The 20371-nt window shown below is 38.9% G+C and overlaps 1 protein-coding gene across 1 annotated transcript; it reads right to left on the minus strand.

The window, feature by feature from the left end:
• Nucleotides 1–302: 302 nt before the first annotated feature.
• slc6a13 (solute carrier family 6 member 13) lies at nucleotides 303–18809 on the minus strand. The gene is made up of 15 exons (XM_069161920.1): nucleotides 18612–18809; nucleotides 14462–14671; nucleotides 12793–12927; nucleotides 11689–11829; nucleotides 10022–10103; nucleotides 9572–9704; nucleotides 9211–9345; nucleotides 5319–5422; nucleotides 4947–5071; nucleotides 4306–4418; nucleotides 3940–4077; nucleotides 3437–3539; nucleotides 2990–3090; nucleotides 2547–2717; nucleotides 303–1646 (listed from the first exon to the last, which is right to left on the minus strand). The coding sequence occupies exons 1-15, from the start codon at nucleotides 18616–18618 to the stop codon at nucleotides 1482–1484; spliced, it is 1863 nt and encodes a 620-aa protein (XP_069018021.1). The 5' UTR covers nucleotides 18619–18809; the 3' UTR covers nucleotides 303–1481.
• Nucleotides 18810–20371: the final 1562 nt, after the last annotated feature.

A 20371-nucleotide genomic window follows, 5' to 3' on the forward strand; every position in this document is an offset into this window, starting at 1 on the left:
GATCAATTATACTCTCAATTAATTACACTTCAACTGCACAAGATAACAAAAATATTGCATTTTGCTGTTGAAACCTACTACCATGATGCTTTAAATGCAAAATGATGTAAAACATGTTTTTTTTTTACACACACGGTAACATCCCGAAATAGTTAACATGAATGTTACATGGTAGTAAATGAGGTATCATATACATATATACTAAACTTTAGACTTTTTCTTTTTTATCTGTTTCATTTAGGATTATTCATGTACTGAATAATGGATGTCGCACACAATATAAAAACATTATCCAATAGAAATATGTTTCACATTCTGGTATTTTTAATGAGTCATAAAAATGGTTTTAAAGTTATATATCTAAAAGTGTTCTCTATCAGTAATCAATGATCATATATTCTAAAGAAACACAGGCAAGTTCATTATAATACAGCAGAAAGGGAGGTGACAAGTGAGATGTGCTTTTTGGAATGAAACCCTTTAGCAGGCTCGTGCTGCTATCTAAGAGGCACAACTGTCTCCTTCTGGCACTTTACGTTTTAATTTCATACAATTCAGTGCATTAAACATAAGGCAAAACAGACTACATGAAAAGCATGTCAATAATCAAAAGACTGGGAACAAAATACCTGTAAAATATCCATGGAGTTCTGCAAAGCCCAGTGAAGGAGAAAAAAAATATACATTGAATCAATGAATACATCGACAACACTTTGAAATAAAAACAGCACAGCCTAACTGAGTCCAGTTGTGGTCAATTCAGCTACATGCACATTTTAAATTCAATTTTCGCATTGTCAATAGGTGTTTATTAGTAATGTTTTATAGAAAAGTGTTTTATTGGAAAATGGAAGATCCTGAGAGGACAACTCTCTACTGGAAACCTAAAAAAAAAAGGAAGCTGTCACCATGATAGAACTGAATACTCTGCATTTTAATTCTACTGTAACACAAACTGATATTTATTGAAGTTAACTTTTACTATCTGTGCACTCATGTGACACCTCCTGTCCTCCATCTGCTGCAAACAGCTGGTAGAATCAAGATGCAATGTCATGTCAGACTAACTCAACATTAGAGATGTCCATAACAGAAGAACATGCTTCCTTAGAAAGCAGACACTATCAAATGTAAATTCTTCGCCACTGTATGACAACAGCAGACACAATTTAAAATGTACACCTGACTCTGCCACTGGCAAATAAGATGTTTAAACATACTCTCCAAAAATCTGATGTAAATCTTTAAGTAAGGATGCTGTTGCCGCCATAAGGTTTGTTGAAGGCACCATATAAAGGGAGAAAGTTCCAGCAGCATGAAGGCAGTTACAGCTGAAGTGACTCTTAAAGTCTGCATCTGCGCCTGTTTCACCACCTTGTCTGGTGAGGTATTGCAGAGAGAGCTGTGATGGGGGCCAGAGTTCCAAAACTGAGTAGTGACCTTTGACCCCCTACAAGACTCCAATTACAACCCCCAAGTCTCTAGCAATGAGACTCCTTTTCATCCACAGGGAAGTAGCCGTCCTTGGTAGGAGGTGCTTTCTGCTGGAGGCTCTCGCCGTCTGCTGCGAAGACGGCCAGCAGCCTCTTCTGTTCCTGCTTCGTCTTCGGTAAGTCAGTGGAAGGAGTGGTCAAGATGGCAAGGCGCTGCGAATGGAAAAATCATAAAAAAAACTTGTTATGGCAATGATATAATTTGTAAGTGTGGAGTGCTGCTCGGGTGGGCTAGTGGTTGTCCCTCTGGTGCTCTTCAGTTTGAGGATCAAACAGTTCTTCAAGTCTTCAACTCGATGATATAATGTTTGAGAAATGGATGACTATTTATTTTAAAAGGAGAGATTTGAAATATAGGAGCTGACATTAGTGGATTTTGTCTAATTAAGGCTGTAATCAGAGACTGAAGATGAGCAGTGCGATACATTACTGAAGAGATGCAGACAAGAAATTAGAGAAGAGAGAGGGTTATGACAGGCAAATATTTGTCAAATTTCTGAAATACAAGGGCACAAGAATGTCTCTCTTATAATTATTTTGTAGACAGTTTAAGATAACCGCAGTATTTAGGCTGCATTCGAAATGAATGGGTACTTCAATTATAACAATTTGTAACTTCCTTACTAAATGAATTGATTCATTGTTGGACCACTGGTGGGAAATTAAAAAGGTGTAAACACAAACATAACATATTAAGGTTCTGATAAAGACGATATAGATAATAAAATGGCAAACATTTGCTTCTTTGTTACTGAACCAAATGGTAAAGTTGTGGGTGTGAAACCAAAATAATGAGCTGAAAGATGCTAAAACCCTTTCAAGGTAAAGCTGAGGAGAACTGCTGAGTCTGGGGATGTAGGATCATCACTACAACCAACCCTATGAACATATTTAAGTGATCATATTACATATGAATGAAAGCAGTTTTAAAACAAATCTTTGCCATATTCTCGACTGCTTTCTTTTCTTGGTTCATTCCTCTGAAATTACAAAGGTTGTGCCTGTTTTTTATCTGCATAGAAAAAAATGACAGTTTTTAGGTTTGAGACTTACTTCTTTCAGTGTTCCTGGAGTGGAGTACAGTTTCACTGCCACCCAGACAGGGATACAAAGCATGGAGGACAGAGCCAAGATCCAGCCAATCCCATTCCCCCACCATGGATATACATATTCATTGTTGTACTTCAGAGGTGAGTACTTGATCAAGGCGAAGGCAAAAGTTCCCTGATAAAGAGACAAAGAAAGTTAATCAATGTTTCTGTGTGGACGAATGCACATGATGCTACAAACATGATATTTGGGATACTGTATTGTATTTATATATATATATATATATATATATGTATACCTACAGAAGGCTTTATTTGACTATTTTACTATTTGTAGTCAAATAGAAGCTTGGACAGTGAAATGTATTTTCAGTGTTGGCCAGCAGAGGCTGCTCTTCTGTCAGGAAGTGTAAAAGCATACATATTGAAAAGGAATGGAAAACCCACAAAGCACGTTGCAGGGGTGAAGAACAGCCAGCAGTATTTGATGACAGGGCTGGGGCGATAGCCAATCATATCCTCTATGTTGTCATAGAAACGATCAGCACCTGTGGACAGAGGGATGATGGAAACACAGCGGAGGCTTGCATGAATATCTAACAATCATCTGTGTGAAGATTCACTCTGTTTAAAGAAAAACATCACATTAATACTCTTCATGAATAAATCAAATTAATGATTGGTACCTCGATAACAATTTTTTTGTCGTTGTTGTTAATGTTCTATGTTGCTCAACCAGTTGATTTCTTACAATTTATTTCATTCATTTGAAATATAAAATAAACATTCAAATGCTCCCCTCACTCTATGCCTTTCATTTTTAGGGACTGGCTGTCTGAGCAGTTAGAATAAAGCCTTTTAAATGGGCACAAATAGTCTTACAAACAGACTCACCATAAATCCAAGCAATACAAACAGTCTCAAAAATAGCCACAAAAAGCAGACACATCCCACTGGCTGCATAGTAGTCAAAGAGCTGGAAGACGTACATTCCTCCCTGTGGGGACAGACAGGTTTAAATTCACAACAATATCAGTGGAACAAAAGAAAAGAAAAACTGCATGCTGTAAAATATCGAAGAAAGTTGCGAGACTGTATCATTTTCAAGCCACTTAACCAGTTTGTACTTAGATACATAGTGTTACGCTGCAAATTTGTGTCTATGCATGTATGATTTGTACCAAATGGCTCGACATGAAAATATGTTATACATATTGACTTGCTGTCAAAGACCCCCCCCCCCCCAAGTCATAATTGCAGTTACACATGTATCATCCATTTGCTCAATATCACCTTGAAAATATTTTTTTTGAATGGGTGTTCTCAAATATGATCATATGGTTATTATGTAATGATATTTTGTGCAGTTACTCTGAAGTGAGGTTACTGAGACTGACCTCTGTCAGCATGATGAGCCCCAAGAGGAAGGATACCACAGCTATCCCCAGGATGAGGAGCTCCCTGCGGTTTTTACGGCGGAAGGTAGAGGGATACATGTCCACCATGGCTGTCACCAGGCTCTCCACACACACAAACTAACCAGGAAGGAAACAAGAAGTAATCATTATTTGTATATATGTGTGTATGTATACACATATGCATAGATGACCTATTGAAAATGTACCAAACAACATGAAAAAAATAGCAGAACAGTTCTGTTTCTGTCAGTAATTACAACAAAATTGCACGTCTATATGACTACTGTTAGAATAATCCATTTTGTGTGTTCTTGTGTGTGTGTGTTTAGTGCATGTTGGTCTCACCTGACTGTCCAGTCCCAAAAAGACAATCATAATGAAGAAGCAGCAGGCCCACAGAGGTGAAAAAGGCATCATAGTCACAGCACGAGGATAAGCTATGAAAGCCAAACCTGGACCTACGATACCCAGAGACCCCATTCAAGTTATAAATCTTGGTCGTTCTTTTGAAGATTTCACATATTTTGATAATATCTTGGAATACTAACTCGTGAAATCCCTGGAATTTAGAAAGTTGACATTCAGCTAAATATGTTTTGTTCAACATTTCAGTGACCTTGATACAATGACCAAAGATGAAAAAAATACTTGAGAAACTTTTATGGTTTCAATCCAAGAAGACAAAATGTGTTAGTAATTATTATTATTATATTTTGGGCAAAATAAGTTTTTAAAAGTCTTAAATCACAGAGGCCATTCAGAACCTGTAGAAAAGCTTTCAATTTAGCCAAGAATTGACTATTAATATAATTGTGCAATTTTTGACTCTGGTATCCCACAAAGCTGAGGTGCTTTTAAGACAAAGTTTGGCAGAGTAAAAACAGAATAATTGAGCTAAAATAAAGCAGCAGATACAGAAGCTCTTTTGAACATATTCTTTCTCCCCAATGATAATGTGGTGGCCCGTCTTCAGAAAAACTACAAACCAGATTCCGCCACTTCTGAGATGGACACGTTTTGCTCATAGGACATGAAGCCCAGGATGGAGAAGATGGCAAAGCCTGCAATAAAACTGGTACCACTGTTCAGGAAGCAGAGGGACAGGCAATCTCTGGAAACAACACACACAGGGGGGATAATAATTAGGAGCTGCATGTGGTGATGGGCTAAAGACATCGTGTGCTCAACACTTTCTGGGCAAGAGATTTGATTAACTTCATCTAAAAATAGAAGACTGATTATTCTGGTGATGGTAAAAATGAAAAACAACTGTTTGAACATTATGCATATTCAAGAAGAGAGAGGTAAGGTTTGACAGGTAATCATAATACCAACTGCATTATCATCTCAGCCCTTACCTGTAGCAGTTGTTGTTATATTTATTGTAGCTTCCCAAGGCAGTGAGGCAGCCCAGGCAGATGGCGTATGAGAAGAAGATCTGAGTTCCAGCATCCATCCACACCTTAAGGACAGAAAGGAAACAAAATGGTCAAAGGGGGGAATTTAAAATACACTTTTAACTAAATGTTTCTTTCTGAGAAATGCATTCGCACAGACTGTATTCAATACAAAGCAAAAAGCCTCCCAGTTTCTCTGTTACCAGCTTCCTATATAACTGAGCTGAGGGTTTTCGGAACTATTTCAGCCCTCACATACAGAATAATTAGGGTATAATTTTTAAACAGAATCATCAGCTGGTCATTACGACAAATGTGAAGCATAACCAGCTTTCTGTCAGCTTTCTACAGATATGACAGAAAGAATCTTGCATTTTGTGGCTGCAAATCTAACTGTGAAACACATCTGACTGCACACAGGGACAAAATATGTTGTGAATCGGCAATCTGAAATGCTGAAACAAGACCTGATGAATCTGTTGAACAAAGTCACCTCTCTGAATGCTGAGGTGTTAATCTGTTGTCCTCTACCAAACTGAGAGATTCAGCTGATTGTTGCCACTGAACACATGGCTTTCAGCTATATACACATACTGTCTATTCAGCGCACTTCATTAACAACTTCATTTTTCTCTGGATCAGCAGAAAAGGCAGTTGGACTCTGATTTAACAAGTCAGGAGTAAAACTGTTCACCCCCCCAAACTCCATCAAGGTCACTCTCCTCTCCAGGTTCCCCATCCTTTTATGTGAAAACTAGCTTCATCAAGCCACTCTTAAAAAATAATAATCTGGACACATTAATAAAGACCAATTATTGGTCTGTGCCAAATCTTCTGTTGTGTAAAATTATATATAAAAAGTTTTTTAACATCTGAACAACTTTTTAGCGCGAAACAGGTGTTTTGGTGTCTTCTAGTTACCATCAAAACTGCTCTTGTTAAGGCCTTGAAGTCCACTTAAACACAGACCAGGGAGAACTCTGTGTCTATATTTACATGTGTGAGCAGATAAAAATGTCATGCAGATTTCCCCAAAGCTTCATTCTGGGGCCTCTTGTGTTCTACATCTACTCACTCCTATGAGCTAAGATTATGTAAAACAACAAAATATGTTTTCAGATTTATTCAAATGACACTCAAATGTACATCACCATATATCCAGGACACCATGATCCCATGTGATCGCTGAGTAACTGTATTGAAACAAATCAATGACTGGATGAGATAAAGCTGAAGTTGTATTTGTTTTTGGAGACAAGTAGGACGACGAAAAGTCAACCCTCAGTTTAAAGTTAAAAGCCTCAAACCAAGCTAGAAATCTTGGGGTAGTCATGGACTCAGACTTAAATTCTGATATCCACATTGAGACAATTACAAAATCAACCAATTATAACCTTAAAATATCAAAGATTAAAGGATTTATGTCTCAGCAGGATCTGATTAAACTTCATCTTCAGTCACCTCAAAGACTTTGAGTCCTCACCAAGACTAACAAAGTGGGTCATGTTTGTCTAGTTCTCAGATCTGTACACTGGCCTCCTGTCTGTCAAAAAAATTATTTCAAAATGCTGCTATGTTATGAAGCACCAAATGCTTTATGGTCAAAATACATTTCTGATCTGCTATTGCATTATTAACTATCCAGACACCTCAGGGCGTCTGGGACAGGTGTGCTTTATGTCCCTAGAATCAAAACTAAACATGTGGAAGCAGCTTTTAGTTTTTTTATGCAGAACTGCTGACCTGCTGCAACTCTTAGTTCTTTTTAATCAAGTCTGCAGACTTTTCAGTTTCCCATTGCCTCTTATTAAATCAAATAATTACTTATTTCATACCCTACACTGCAACTTTTACTCTTGTATTTCTTTTTTTATTATTATTATTCTCTATTTAACTCACTTTTCTATGTAATGCTTTTTTGTCTTTTGTCTTATGTTGTTTTTAATTTTGTCTTGATGCCGTTGATTTTTTTTTAATGTAAAGCATTTTTAATTTCTTTGTTGTTGATGTGGTATAAACTTGCTTTAGCTTACATTATTTTGGTCTATATGCTTACAGTTGATTAATGCTAATACAAGCAGATGTGTTGCTAACATCCTTAGAGAGCTCACTCTACTCTGCTGTCAAAATGGATCCCAAACCCACAAAAAAGGACCCACAACAACAAGGAACATCTCATCAATGATATGACTGAACTGAACATATTGAAAAACAGAATCTAACTCCAATCCATCTATCATATCCCAAAACTCCTGACCCCGAATCTCAGCCTCTCACCCTTACCAGTCTGACATCACCCGCCCAACAAAGCCTATTATCCATCTCCACCCTCTAAGGCGTAAAGTGGAGCCCTCTTTGAGCACTCACTCGCACTTCAAAATTCAAATTAGGACTTTCTTTCTTCTTGCAATTCTGGTGAAGTAGTCTGGGAGCACTGGGGCATGTTTTAGAAAGTTGGCATCCAAGACTGAGGATCTGATTGACTGGAGGTCCAACCAACAGCACAAGCTCTGGACACAACATTACACAAAGGCAGGTATTCCCAAGGCATCAACCCCACCAGCCTCGCTTGTCTTGGCCTGCACATGTGGGGCTTGTATTCATCCCCATGGGCCCTGAGAGGGAATGAAAGGGGGGCCCTCTTTTGCATTTTCATGCCGGTTGCAATCTAACAACAAGGAAAGACGGAATTTTAAAAGTCACTGTTACCACCACTACTCCCAATCCACTCTCTTCCATTTATTAAAAGGGCTTAAAGCAATTTATTGTTATGTTAGTGCAAAAGCAGAAAGTAATGTGACAGGATTCATGTAATAGCTGCATATGGTGAACTGCTTATTTACTCATCTAGGACATAGAAAGAGATACATCCCTTTTTAGTCGTGAATAACACCTGAGAAAATACTCTTTTTTGCTGTTAAATATTCCACAGGTCAGGTTTTTTTTTTTTTTTTTACGTCTGTCTGTCATTTAATGCTGAGCAGGTTCACGTACAGTGGTGTTTTAGAACCTCGTGATCATAGTGTACAGTATGAAGCTTAATGTGTCAGTGTTGACATTTTGAGGGCAGTGAGTGAACAAAAAAGTAAGATTGTGGCCTAAAAAACAACAAACTTTGCCAAATCACATCGAAGTAATTTTAGTTGAACTTAAACCAAATCTCCGCCAAAAAGGCAGCAGATTAGAAGTACTAATGCGGGTAACTTCAGTTCATTGACAGTGTCAATTTTCTTAGCAATCAAATTCAGAAAAGATGTAACAAAACTTTTAAGCAGCTGATAAAATATTGTGAAATGTGTTGCATTTGATTTAACTGCCAAAATGATCCACCTTACCTGAAACCAAAATTGATCAGGGCAGTTCAATGCAACTTCCTCCACATAGTCTTGGGCTTATCTGATTTAACCTTTAGGTCACTGGTCAGCATATGCAACTCTACATATCGCTGCTGCCAGAATTATATTCAACAACTCTTTTGATAAGCTAACAAATTATATCAGTTAATGTCTTTGTGGAAAAAAAGCAAACAAATGGTATAAATTGTTAGGAAACCAGGGAGGACAGTTTAGTTCAATATGACCTGAAACACTTTTAGTGACTCCAAAATCTTAAAAAATTACTGTCAGTTTTGGTGAGTATGAGCACATTATTATGGATGTGTTAAATTTATCTGTAGGGCTAGATTTTTAGATAGTGCTATGCCAGGTTGTACCCATATTGCTATCAATTGCTAAGCAAAGCATTGAAAGTCCGACAGATGCAAAGCCATGAGTTTTTTTTAAGTTGTATCTGCATGTTTGACAATTTGTGTTTGTGGCTGTACACTTGAGACCAAGTGCATGTTTTAACCTACTTGTGGGTCAGATAGCCGTCCCAGGTCAGGGTACAGGTAGAAGTGGATTCCCCTGGAGGCTCCTGGCAGGGTGACCCCTCTGATCAGTAGGATCAGCAGCATAACATAAGGGAAGGTGGCTGTGAAGTAAACCACCTGCAGGGAAACAACATCACTTCCGCATCAGATTTATTTAGTATGTTCAATTTCTGGCAGAGTTTTAAAAAGTGTTGGTCAAATAAAAAAGATAAGCTCTTAAACATCTTTGGTAGTATTTAGTGCTACAAGTCTCAAAAGACTTTGTATACAGTGCTGCACATTCAGACTGATATGCAGATCATTTTTTCATATTAAATATTTCACTGTTGAGGGAAAGTTTCACCTTGCCAGTGGATTTGACTCCCTTCCAGATGCAGAAGTAACAGATGACCCATGCAATGGCGAGACAGATAACCAAATCCGAGTTCAGAGAGCCGATATGGTCAATACCTGAGGAGATTCTCAGCACTCTGCGCCTGGAGTGCACACGCATACATAGGAAAAACATTAGAAAGGTTTTATCTTGACTTAAGGGCATGACAATGTGTTCATGCTCACAACTTTTCTAAAATATAATTTTGTCAATGCTCTCATGAGCTAATAAGAGTCACATTCAAAAGTTTACCTAGTAAAACTAAAGAACTTTGAAACTTGTGGTAAAAGTTGTAACTTAAGTTGTATCTAGGCCAACAATAGTACAATTTTAAAACAGGCAAAAACATCTTTTAAGATTTGTTGAATTTGTTGCCATGTAAGGCCATTTGAGGACATGGCCAGACAAAACGGCACTTACTCCCAGAACTCAATGACAGGAGAGGTGGCATTCTCATGGTGATTGATGGAGCTATTCCCCCTCTGAAATGCCATACAGGAATCTTGAATGAAGGATAGACAAAAGGACATTCAATGCTGTGAAGAAATCCAAGCTTTCTCTGAGGTTTCCAAGTTACACACAGGAAGGAGAAACAATGCTACCACTGAGGCAAAGGAGTGAAGGGGTGCAGGCACATTCACTCCCTCGAAATAAAAAATAAATAAAAACATAAATCAATTGAAATGATAAAGGGAACACCAGAAAACATTATGTTTGTAACATAAAATTAGGTATCAACAACACTAAAAGCCTTGCAAGTATTTTGAGGCTGAATATTGCTGTGAGCATGCAGGCTACATGCTAACATGCTGATGTTTAGCAGGTAAGATGTTCAGCTGGAAATGATGCAATGTTCGAGGAATGTCTTCGATGGGATTTTTTTTTTGTGTCTGTTTGTTTGTTGTTCCTTCCCAATCAATATCATGGCGTGAAAAGCGTGAAATAGTCATGCCTATCCACGACAGCAAGACGTGAGATAGCCACGCTTAGTGCTGTCTAGGCGTGACAGTCCAGGAGGTAACAAAGTTATTCTTAAGTTGTTGTTTTTTTCCTCCTAAACTGAACCATGTTTTCTTTTCTAACCCCAACCGTGTGTTTCTGCTCATATTGTTGTTTTCCTGTAAATCACATAGTTCAAACCTTGCAGCAGGTTCCATTTTCCTTGAAATAGACATGCGTCTACTACAGGAAAACGTGGAACTTCCACGCCTGCACATCGTCCATCCACTCTCACGCTGGCTATCTCACGTTTTGCTGTAGTGGACGGGCGTGTCAATTTCAGACTTTGCCGTGATACCAGGTTGTCGTCAGAATGTTCCTCTTAAAGGTAGGATAATGTTCTCTACGAACATTTTCAAGACATTTTAAGAATGTTATCCCACAAAACATTTGTGTAATGTTTTTAAAGTATGTTATTCCACTCTAAAATAATAACATTCTGGGAAAGAATACAATCAACTTGATAGTGAAAGCATTTCAAGAATTAAAGCATAATCATCTGGCAATGTTGGGAAAAATACAGTATTTTAGGACTCCATCCATCCATCCATCCATCCATCAATCAATCCATGTCAAGATGGAGACCTAGCAACACTTGATAAACGAGTACCCGACACAGCACTGTGCAAAATGTAGATGTTGATTGTTATCCATCATCTCATTATGCAGGCATCTGATTAGCCCCTGAGACATCTTGCAGTATATAGGCATAACATGGTGAGCCCTGATCTCAACAACAGAACACAAACTGGGATTACATGTAGAGACAGAACACTGGAACAGAATAAATCCACAGAAGAACTGAGGCACGTTCCTCAAGATGCTCGAAACAATACCTGCCAATTATGTAAAAAACAAAGAAAAAAATGAAAGTGTAACTCAGTGGTGCTGGTTTTTAAAGACAAATTGTGTTTACACCAAATATTGATTGTATTTAGTTGTATCTGTTCACTGCACTTGGGGTGAAAATATTCTTGAAAAAATATTTTTGAAAGCATTTTCAATCTTCGGTCAGTGTCTAGATATTTTCTCAGTGCTGTATCTGTAGCAGACGTACACAGCTTCTGGGGTAGTACGTTGTGTCTCACCTGTGTTCCACGTGTTGTTGCAGGACGCCCAGGGCAGATCCCAGGTGAAGGAGTTGGACAGAAAGAAGATTGCCCAGGCGAGCACAACAATGTAGTAGACGTTCAGCAGACCAACAATCACCTGAGTGGCATAACCCAATCCTGGAACATAAAAACATCACATGTATGGTACTGTAAAGTCCAACTCTAATTATTACTTTGAAAATGAATAGTTTGATTGGGGGTTTGAGCCCCATCGTCCACAGTCAACAAAGTCAACAGTCAACAAAGCCATGTGACTAAATATTTGAGTATATGTGACTATTTACTTCCACAGATTTTATGGAGCTGTACTCTTCTTGCAGGTTATTGCTCGTCACACACTGTCACAAAAGCAGCTTGAAAGACATTAAACAGCACAACTGGAAATGTATTATTATTGGTTAGTTTTCTACAGCAGCCTGCGAACACTGAAATGAGATTTAATTCTACTGATGATGGCTTCAGACGGAAGCAATCACTGCATCTCAAGTGATGCACAGAGATGAAAATTCTACAATAAAATCCTGTTTCAAAAGATGATTGCAACCCTGATAGGACTCTTCCCCAGCTGTCATGCTCTGTAGGTTATGATTATGGCTGATTACAGACTTATTAGAAAGCAGCTGAATGCTGAAAGCCTTGTAGAAAATTAACATTAGCCAGACTTGGTTGCTTTCCAACCAGTCAGCTACGTCCACAAGTCTCCCACATCTGAGCGGGATTCATACTGGATTGACACACACAAAGTCACATGTATACTGCACATGCTAATTCACATCACACTGACAAGAATAAAAGAATATAATGTCCATAAACACATTACATGGTACGGACATGTTTCACTTGTTTTCATACATTTTCCCCCCTTTCATTTAATGTATTCTGTGTGATGCACACGCAGCTGATTGTTACATAATACCATGCTTTCTGTTATCGAATAGATCATACTGAGGATGGATGTTCCCCCAAACATACATTTTTACAAAGCATCTTAATTATGTCAGAGAAGTGATGCGTTGGATCCACTTACAGTGCGTTTAACATCAATAAACATCCATTAAGTCACCTTTCTTCAGAAAATACCTTCAAACAATGGACAGACTTTCCTCCAGCAGGTGATCCCTCCCTCACTGGTGAACTGACCGAGAGCCGTCTCCAGGAAAAAGACCGGGATCCCACAAGCAAACAGGAAGATGAGGTATGGTATAAAAAAGGCTCCTGAGTAAGAACAGGTTAAAGGAAAAAAAAAATCACAAAGACACATTCAACATGCCTTCAAGTAATGAAGGACAGTAGGGACTAGTGTATCACCTTTCAATTGATTCAGACATATATAGTGCAAGGTGGCTTGAAGTGAAAATATCTTTCTTTTCCCCTTTTCTTTCATAAATATATAAAACTTAAAACTAACCTATTCACAAATTCAAAACACTGTACTGAGATTTTATTGTTTACCTGTTTTAGTGTTTGTCAATGAGGTCATGTTTTGTTTTGAAAAAGCCCAAATCTCCAAGTCTCCTTGGAATAGATAGAAAATATATTGAAATAGATTTTGCAGTTTGTTTGTTTGTCTGGTTCTCAGCAGGATTACAGAAAAACTACTGACCTAATTGTCATGAAACTGGGTGGAAGGGTGTAACTTGGGCCAAGAAAGAACACGTACAATTTTGGCGCAGATCCAAATTTCAGGGTGTTTCTGCTAATTATTTTTCACTTTTGATTAACAATGCTAGATTGGGCATTTGTCCTACTGAATGCCATACATCCTAAAATCCAGTAGAGGATAGTAGAGTTCAATAGTGAAAAATCATTCTGGAAATATGATGACTCCAGATCACAATCCAGATTCACGGGAACCAGTAATCCTCTGGGACACACATTTACATCCTCAAACCTAAGCAGTTATTATGGAGCACTCAGGGATAGTAGTTTCATGGGGAAAAACTGGAAGTTGTAAATTGTAATATAAAATTACATTTGACTCAAGTAAAAGTTTCTGGCTTATGAACATACAGTTTTCTGTAACAACTGTTTTGATAACAAGCTTTAATGTTCACAATGTTATTTCAACCTTCTGGTGTTTACAATTGTATGTTAAGTATGTAAAATGTACATGATGAATAAACAGCTGGAATGTGAGGCTTCAGCTACACACTAGTGTATTTTTGCCATTACTCTACAGTTGCACATGTGCATAAAAGATTTGCTACCCATTGGCCTTGGCGGAGGTCAGAGCTCTCCGAGTGGCCTTCTACTTTATAATAATCTCCTCTCAGATTAATTTAGTACCTGCAAAATTGCTTTGCGACAAAAATAAGAAATTCCCAGATTTTTTTTATTTTTTATTTTAAGATACAGTTTTGATCATTTTTTCCCCCCACTTTTTGGATAGACAGAGTGAGAGAAAGAAGGGAATGACATGTAGTAAATGGTCCAACTGGCCAGGACTCAAACTGGGGACTCTCTGCTCAGAGCACCAATGCCCACGTGGTATGTGCCCCAACTACTGGCTATTGGGTCACCCTAGAACAATGTAAGACTTATTCAACGCCACAATTTGTGCAGTGTGATAGTGTTGCCAGTGCAAAAGGGAGGAAAGGTGGTGAAAAAGCCCACTACACCTATGCATCTAACCAAATGTCTGTTTCTAGTCGCAAACACTCCACCAGACCCTGACGTGGTTGACTAAATGCTGAAACTCATGCTTTTGTGTTAAACAGGCACCAAGATGACAGGGATTTCCAGCACTCACCTCCTCCATTCTTGTAACAAAGGTAAGGGAAACGCCAAACATTCCCCAGGCCAATAATTTCTCCAGCCACTGACAGGACAAACTCGATCTTGTTGCCCCACTGACCCCTTTCAATCAACTTCTCCTCCGTACTGGGCACAATGTCCAGAGACCTGCTGTGGCCATTGGAAGGTTCCAATTTGGACATGTTCTCCACATCTCCTGGGTGTCCTAGGAGTTACAGTGGAAAGAGTGCAAGAGACAAAGCAAAAATTAGATAGAAGAAACTGTGCAAAATCCATTTTGCTTCACCTGGGCGTGACTAAGCATCTGGTCAAGACCTGCTTCATTGAACCTGCTCATACGTGCATACATTTCATGCTGTGGCAACTTTATATGATACTGGGCTGCAAAATTCATCTGAGAATTAACAAATCATTATATAGAATGTTTGCCCTGCTGTTTTCACAACGTTTTAGTAAATTCAAACAAATCTGGAAGAAATTACAAAACTGGGTATAGAATCAAATTTCCATGACAGATGACAGCATGTTTTTACTGGTTAAATATACCATCCAAAATTTGGGGGGGATTCATTCAGGAAGCCTAAAGTGCATCCAATAAAAGGCCATCACATAAATTGAATTTGCAGAACTCAGAACTTTAAGGCACCCATTCATGGAGAGTTCCCATGTGCCAAATGTTTATGTTTACATGAGCTATTATTCATGTCATCCCCTTTTTCTGAGTTGGATGAGGTCAGTAATGGTTTGGGGTTACGTGACAACCACATTTGAAGTTGGTCAAGTCCTCAGCCAGACCCCGTTTTTGGGGCCACTGCAGCTGAAAGAATTTCTCTCTGTGGAGGAAACAGACAGCTCACTGACTGTGCTCACTCCTGTCAGGTTGCATTAACGGGCTTCTCAGCGGTCCTTCTGTTACCCTCTCTCCTCTCTCCGGATGACATTGTGAACGCTGCTGTGGTCCAGATTCAAACAAATTGGTCATCAGTCTGCAGGAAACATGCTCACACTGATTCAGTTACCAGAACACAGCAATAATTCTTTCCTTCCTCTGTTTTTTAACACATCCACACGAGCACAAAAACACAACTTACATGTTGTATGACCAGGTCTCATGGGACTATTGCAGCTGCCTATTATCTAGGTGTACTTCTGTAAACAACACAGGATATAGCTATCCCATTTCATGTGATATATTGTGTGAAGCCACCTTTAGGAATGTGCTCTTACTGGCAAAGGGCAAAGGTGGAGCACAACCGTGACTTTGTATGTGCTGTGTGCAAGGGTTGAAGGCTGGACTCTGTTTTGGAGCCAAAATCTCCAGAACTGGAGCCAAATTGCGGTAAAAATAGAGCTCCTTGTTTTCTGAAGGTACCCTTGGTGGGAATGAAGGCTTAGTGCTAACAAAAGCAGAGTAGGCCCTCTCCTTTGTGCTGGCAAATTAGAATCCTTACTGGACTTGCAGCCAAATCACAGTTTACCTCACTTTTTTCACAGTTTGTCTGTGGACCACATGCCTTACTTCAAAAGACATGAGACTAAAAGTTATCATTATTTATACTGACATATTCTGGCAAAGACAAAAGGTCTTCAAACACATTTTTACACTGGACCTCAGAAAAGAGGCACCCTGTGAGAAAATAAGCCAAGACTGGGAATGACCTCATTGAGGCACAGTGGAGCTTTATCCCAGGAAACAGCACCGGCATCGAGTCTTTTTGAAATGCAATGGACTGTCTGACTGTCTGAGTGAGTGACTGACAGACTGACCTACTGAAAGACTGGCTAACTAACTGAAGGATTGGCAGACTTTGTGGTCCTTAAAGGAATAGTTTGATGATACGATGAATACAGATCATTTGATGAATACCACCCACATGTCTGCTAAAGCCAGCAACCGTGTTAGCTATGCTTTGCTTCAAGAATGTAAACAGTGAGGCGAAACAGGCAGCGTGGTGCCGTCCAAAGGCAAAATAATGCACCTGTCTGGACTCATTAGTGGTAGCCTGGCAACATCACGGTGACAAGACTGCAGGAAGTTTCCTCACCCAGAAATAATCATAACACTCGTAAAATTTAAACTTTTAGTTAGACTAAACAAACAAGAAATAATGAAGTAGTGACCATTAGTGGTGGACATACATTTTCAATACTGGACGCTGCCAGGCTAGCTGCTGAACTGTCCACTCTCACAAACTATCCACATATGGTATCGATCTTCTCACTTAACTCTCAGCAATTTCCCAAAATACTGAACTATTCCTTTCAGTGTCACCAGTATGTCACAATCACAGTGACCTTGGGTAAAGCAAATAATCACTTTTGGTCTCCACCAACTCATGACTTTTTGGCTGCTAAATGTTCCAAAGTGCTAGTCGCCAACTTTAGCTGTGTACTGAGCAGCGCAGGACATGTGGAGTACCATGATGTTTGCTGCAGCTGGAAACAAGGATGTTGAACTAAGAGAGTGAACCAAAACAGTAAAGATATGGCAGAACAAAAAGCTGAGGACAATAGTAGAAGATGTATTCAGATTGTTTGGTTAAGCAAAAGTACCAATATAGCAGTGTAAAAATACTCCATTACAAGTAAAAGTCCTGCATGAAGAATCCTAAGTAAAAGAACATAGATATTAGCAGCAAAATGTAGTTAAACTGTCAAAGTAAAAGTACTAGTTTGGTCCCTCTGACTGATATAATATCATTAGGTTATTAATACTGACGCATCTGTGTGTAAGCGGCATGTTATTGTTGCAGCTGCTGAAGGTAGAGTAGTTTAAATTACTTTATATGCAGTTTTAAACACAGGGACAACAGATAAATCTGAGGGGTAGTCAGATGATTACTAAGTTCTGATCCACAAATCTGAAAAAAAAAAAAAAAAAAACAACGTTTTGGACTTTTATCTTTCATTCTTTTCTTGAGATATTGGATCATTTAAACATTTATTGAAAGGAAACCATGTGAGAAGTTTAGAGGGAAAAATCACTAATGGAGCTGTAAACAACTCAGGCATCTGAAATGTGACCTCCCATGCCACACACCGCCTTATGTAAGATGTCAGAAGCCAAAGGGGTTGGAAACTGCTGGTTTAATCTTTAACATTGAGATGTATTTAAAGATGTCAAATGACAAAATTTACCTCTGAAAAGTTGTGAAATGAAAGTATAAAGTTTCCTCAAATGAAAATACTCAAGTACAGTAAAAATATTTAATATAAAGTACAAAATTTATACATTGTTATTTTCCACAACTGGCTGAAGGTGAACTGCAGTCGGGTGATAATTCTCCATGGGTTCACCAAAGCGACTCCTATTCACATGTAATCAGTCATGTTTTCTCTTGTCTTTTCCTTCTGATATGACTGTTAGGGTGATAGATACCATTAGTCAGGTAGTGAGTACATTGTAAAGATTTACAGAATGCAGCCTGTGACGTTGAATATGAATTGACAGAAGTATAGATGGAAGTAAATGATAAATCTTCTAGATGCAAAAAAAAAAAAAAAAAAAAAAAAAAGATGCAAAGTGAAAGCAATGGTATGAATTGGAAATTTAAACAGAGAAAATAAGTGATTTCTTTTTCATTTTTTGTCCTGTTGAAGTTAAATGATTTTCTTTCCTGTTAATAACGTTCTAATACTGAGTGTCACAATTAAAATTTTGACCATTTGATGCGATTATGCAAAATAAGCGACACTGCTTAAAGTAGTTATTGATTGAGAATGAACTGCAATCTGCAAAAGCACATTTCATCATGTGATCTGCTTTCTGCCAACTGAACAAACAGATTATCAACACAGAATGAACTGAGCTGCATCAAAATTTGCAGAGTAAAACAATACATTTTTTGAAAGCCAATTTTTAAATCGCATATGTGCAGTTTCTGCACTTGAGCATGATGGTTAATATAGCAGGTGAAGGGCAAAAGGAAGAAAAATGCTTGGCAGAAATCTTAAAAATAAATTGAATATGTAAGAGATAATTTTAAGCAGCAGCTTTCACTGAGCTCTGCTGACAATGAATAAATAATCAAATCAGATTTGAAAATGATGAATGTTTACAGTATATCTCATAAATAGCAATAAACTCACTGATTATCTGTGAGTCAAGAAAAACATCACATACTTGAATAATCAGAGGCACTCACCTTTCATATTGTACTACAATGACAGTTTCCACAGGAGAGTGGGGCATCAAATACAGGCCTGCTGCCGTTTCAGGTTTCACCATGTAACATGGAGGGGCGGAGATCTGAGGAACTGAAAACTTAGTTGCAGCCGACAGTGAGATTTTCCCTCTGCTTTGCCTCTCTCTGGAGACACCCCCACCCCCTTCATCCAGTTCCATTCAGACACCCCTACACACAAATGCACTCACTCACTCCCCACAGCACACTAGTCTGTTCTGTCTCAGCATGGTGTGCTGATTGCATAACCTTTTGACACACACATTCTCCATGGGCTTTTTCAGACAGCAGCCAGAAAGTATGGAGAAGAGGCTGAGACTGAGGTGGACTTTCAGATTGTGTGTCATGACCATGAAAACAATCACATGGGTATTGACATGATATATTACTGAGGCTGGCCTCAAAAAGCTTTAAGGGAACCAAAATCATTCACAGCCACATTCATCACTTCTGCTTCATAAAGCCTGTTGTACAACTGTAATAAAGGCCAACACAATAGACCATGTTTTAGACAAAATATGTTGTCAGGTTGTCTGTATGTTCATTCATCCCATTCTCAGCAACGCCTTGCTAGAATTTCTTAAAATTTGGCACAAACATCCACTTGGTACCAAGAATGATCTGATTAGATTTTGACTTCACAAAACACGTTTGTGGCCATAACTCCACAACATTCATATTGGAGGCATTGTCTGCTGCATATTAAAACTGCAAGCAGTGATATGCGGGCCCTGGCACGGTGCGCGTCGGGGATCCGGCTGTCCGGGGTCGCCGGCTCCTGGACATGCAATGCGCAAAGAACCGCATATCCCCGCTTGCAATTAAAAAAAAATATATATATCACGTTTCCTGTCTCCAGCAGGGGGCGCTACGACTACGAGCGAATATTACCATAGAGGTGTCTTCACGGCGGGACTGTTATCAAAGATGTAATGTTTGAGGAAGATCGGAATATGTACAGAAAAGTTACAGTCACTTGTAGTTTCATGGTGAGACACTCAAAACGTGCACACCAATCGAAAACAAAATCATGATGCCGAGAGACTTTTTTGTACATCTCGATGTGATACACGTGTCCAACGAATTTTGTCCAAACATGTTTGCCAGGTCAAGGAATGTAAGATGGAGGTCTCTTTTGTCCTTCTAAGCTGCTTGGATCTGGTGCCAAATCATGCTTGTATGCTCTAAGCAACCCAACCAGAGAATCCTGTTATTCCTGCTTTCTGTACATATGTATCAACGTACTTGTTTCTTTCCAGGTAAGTGGACAGCCTCTGTGATATTAAGCGCTCCTCTCCTTAGTTATAGATAATGTCACCCATCCTTTCTAGCTTTCCAGTTGTAGTGCCCACTTGCTGCTCCAAAATTTTTTGATAGGTCATTGTTGATGGTTTCCTACTCTCTCTTTTCAACACCTTTGGGCCACTTGACACAAGGTTTGTGCCCCTTGATCTTTTTCTCCATTGGAGGTCTCTGTGGTTGGGTGGGCCACTCCACCGGCATTTCTGCGCTTTTATTTCCCCCCTCAGTGACAGGGTTGCTGATGCTCTGCGAACTTTAGTTTGTGTCCCGTCGCTGTGCTTCAGTCGACTGATTTGACTGGTTGCTTCGTAGGAAGTACTGGTCAATTCGAAGTCCATGTCTCTGCTCTCTCAGGCACTTTTTCCTCCCTCGGTGGATCTTCAAGCCTATTGCAGATGTTACTTTCTCCCAATCACAAA

This window comes from Embiotoca jacksoni, unplaced genomic scaffold (assembly GCF_022577435.1).
Source record: "Embiotoca jacksoni isolate LCO1_2020_lvr unplaced genomic scaffold, fEmbJac1.0.p SCAF_3, whole genome shotgun sequence".
NCBI classification, from domain to species: Eukaryota; Metazoa; Chordata; class Actinopteri; family Embiotocidae; genus Embiotoca; species Embiotoca jacksoni.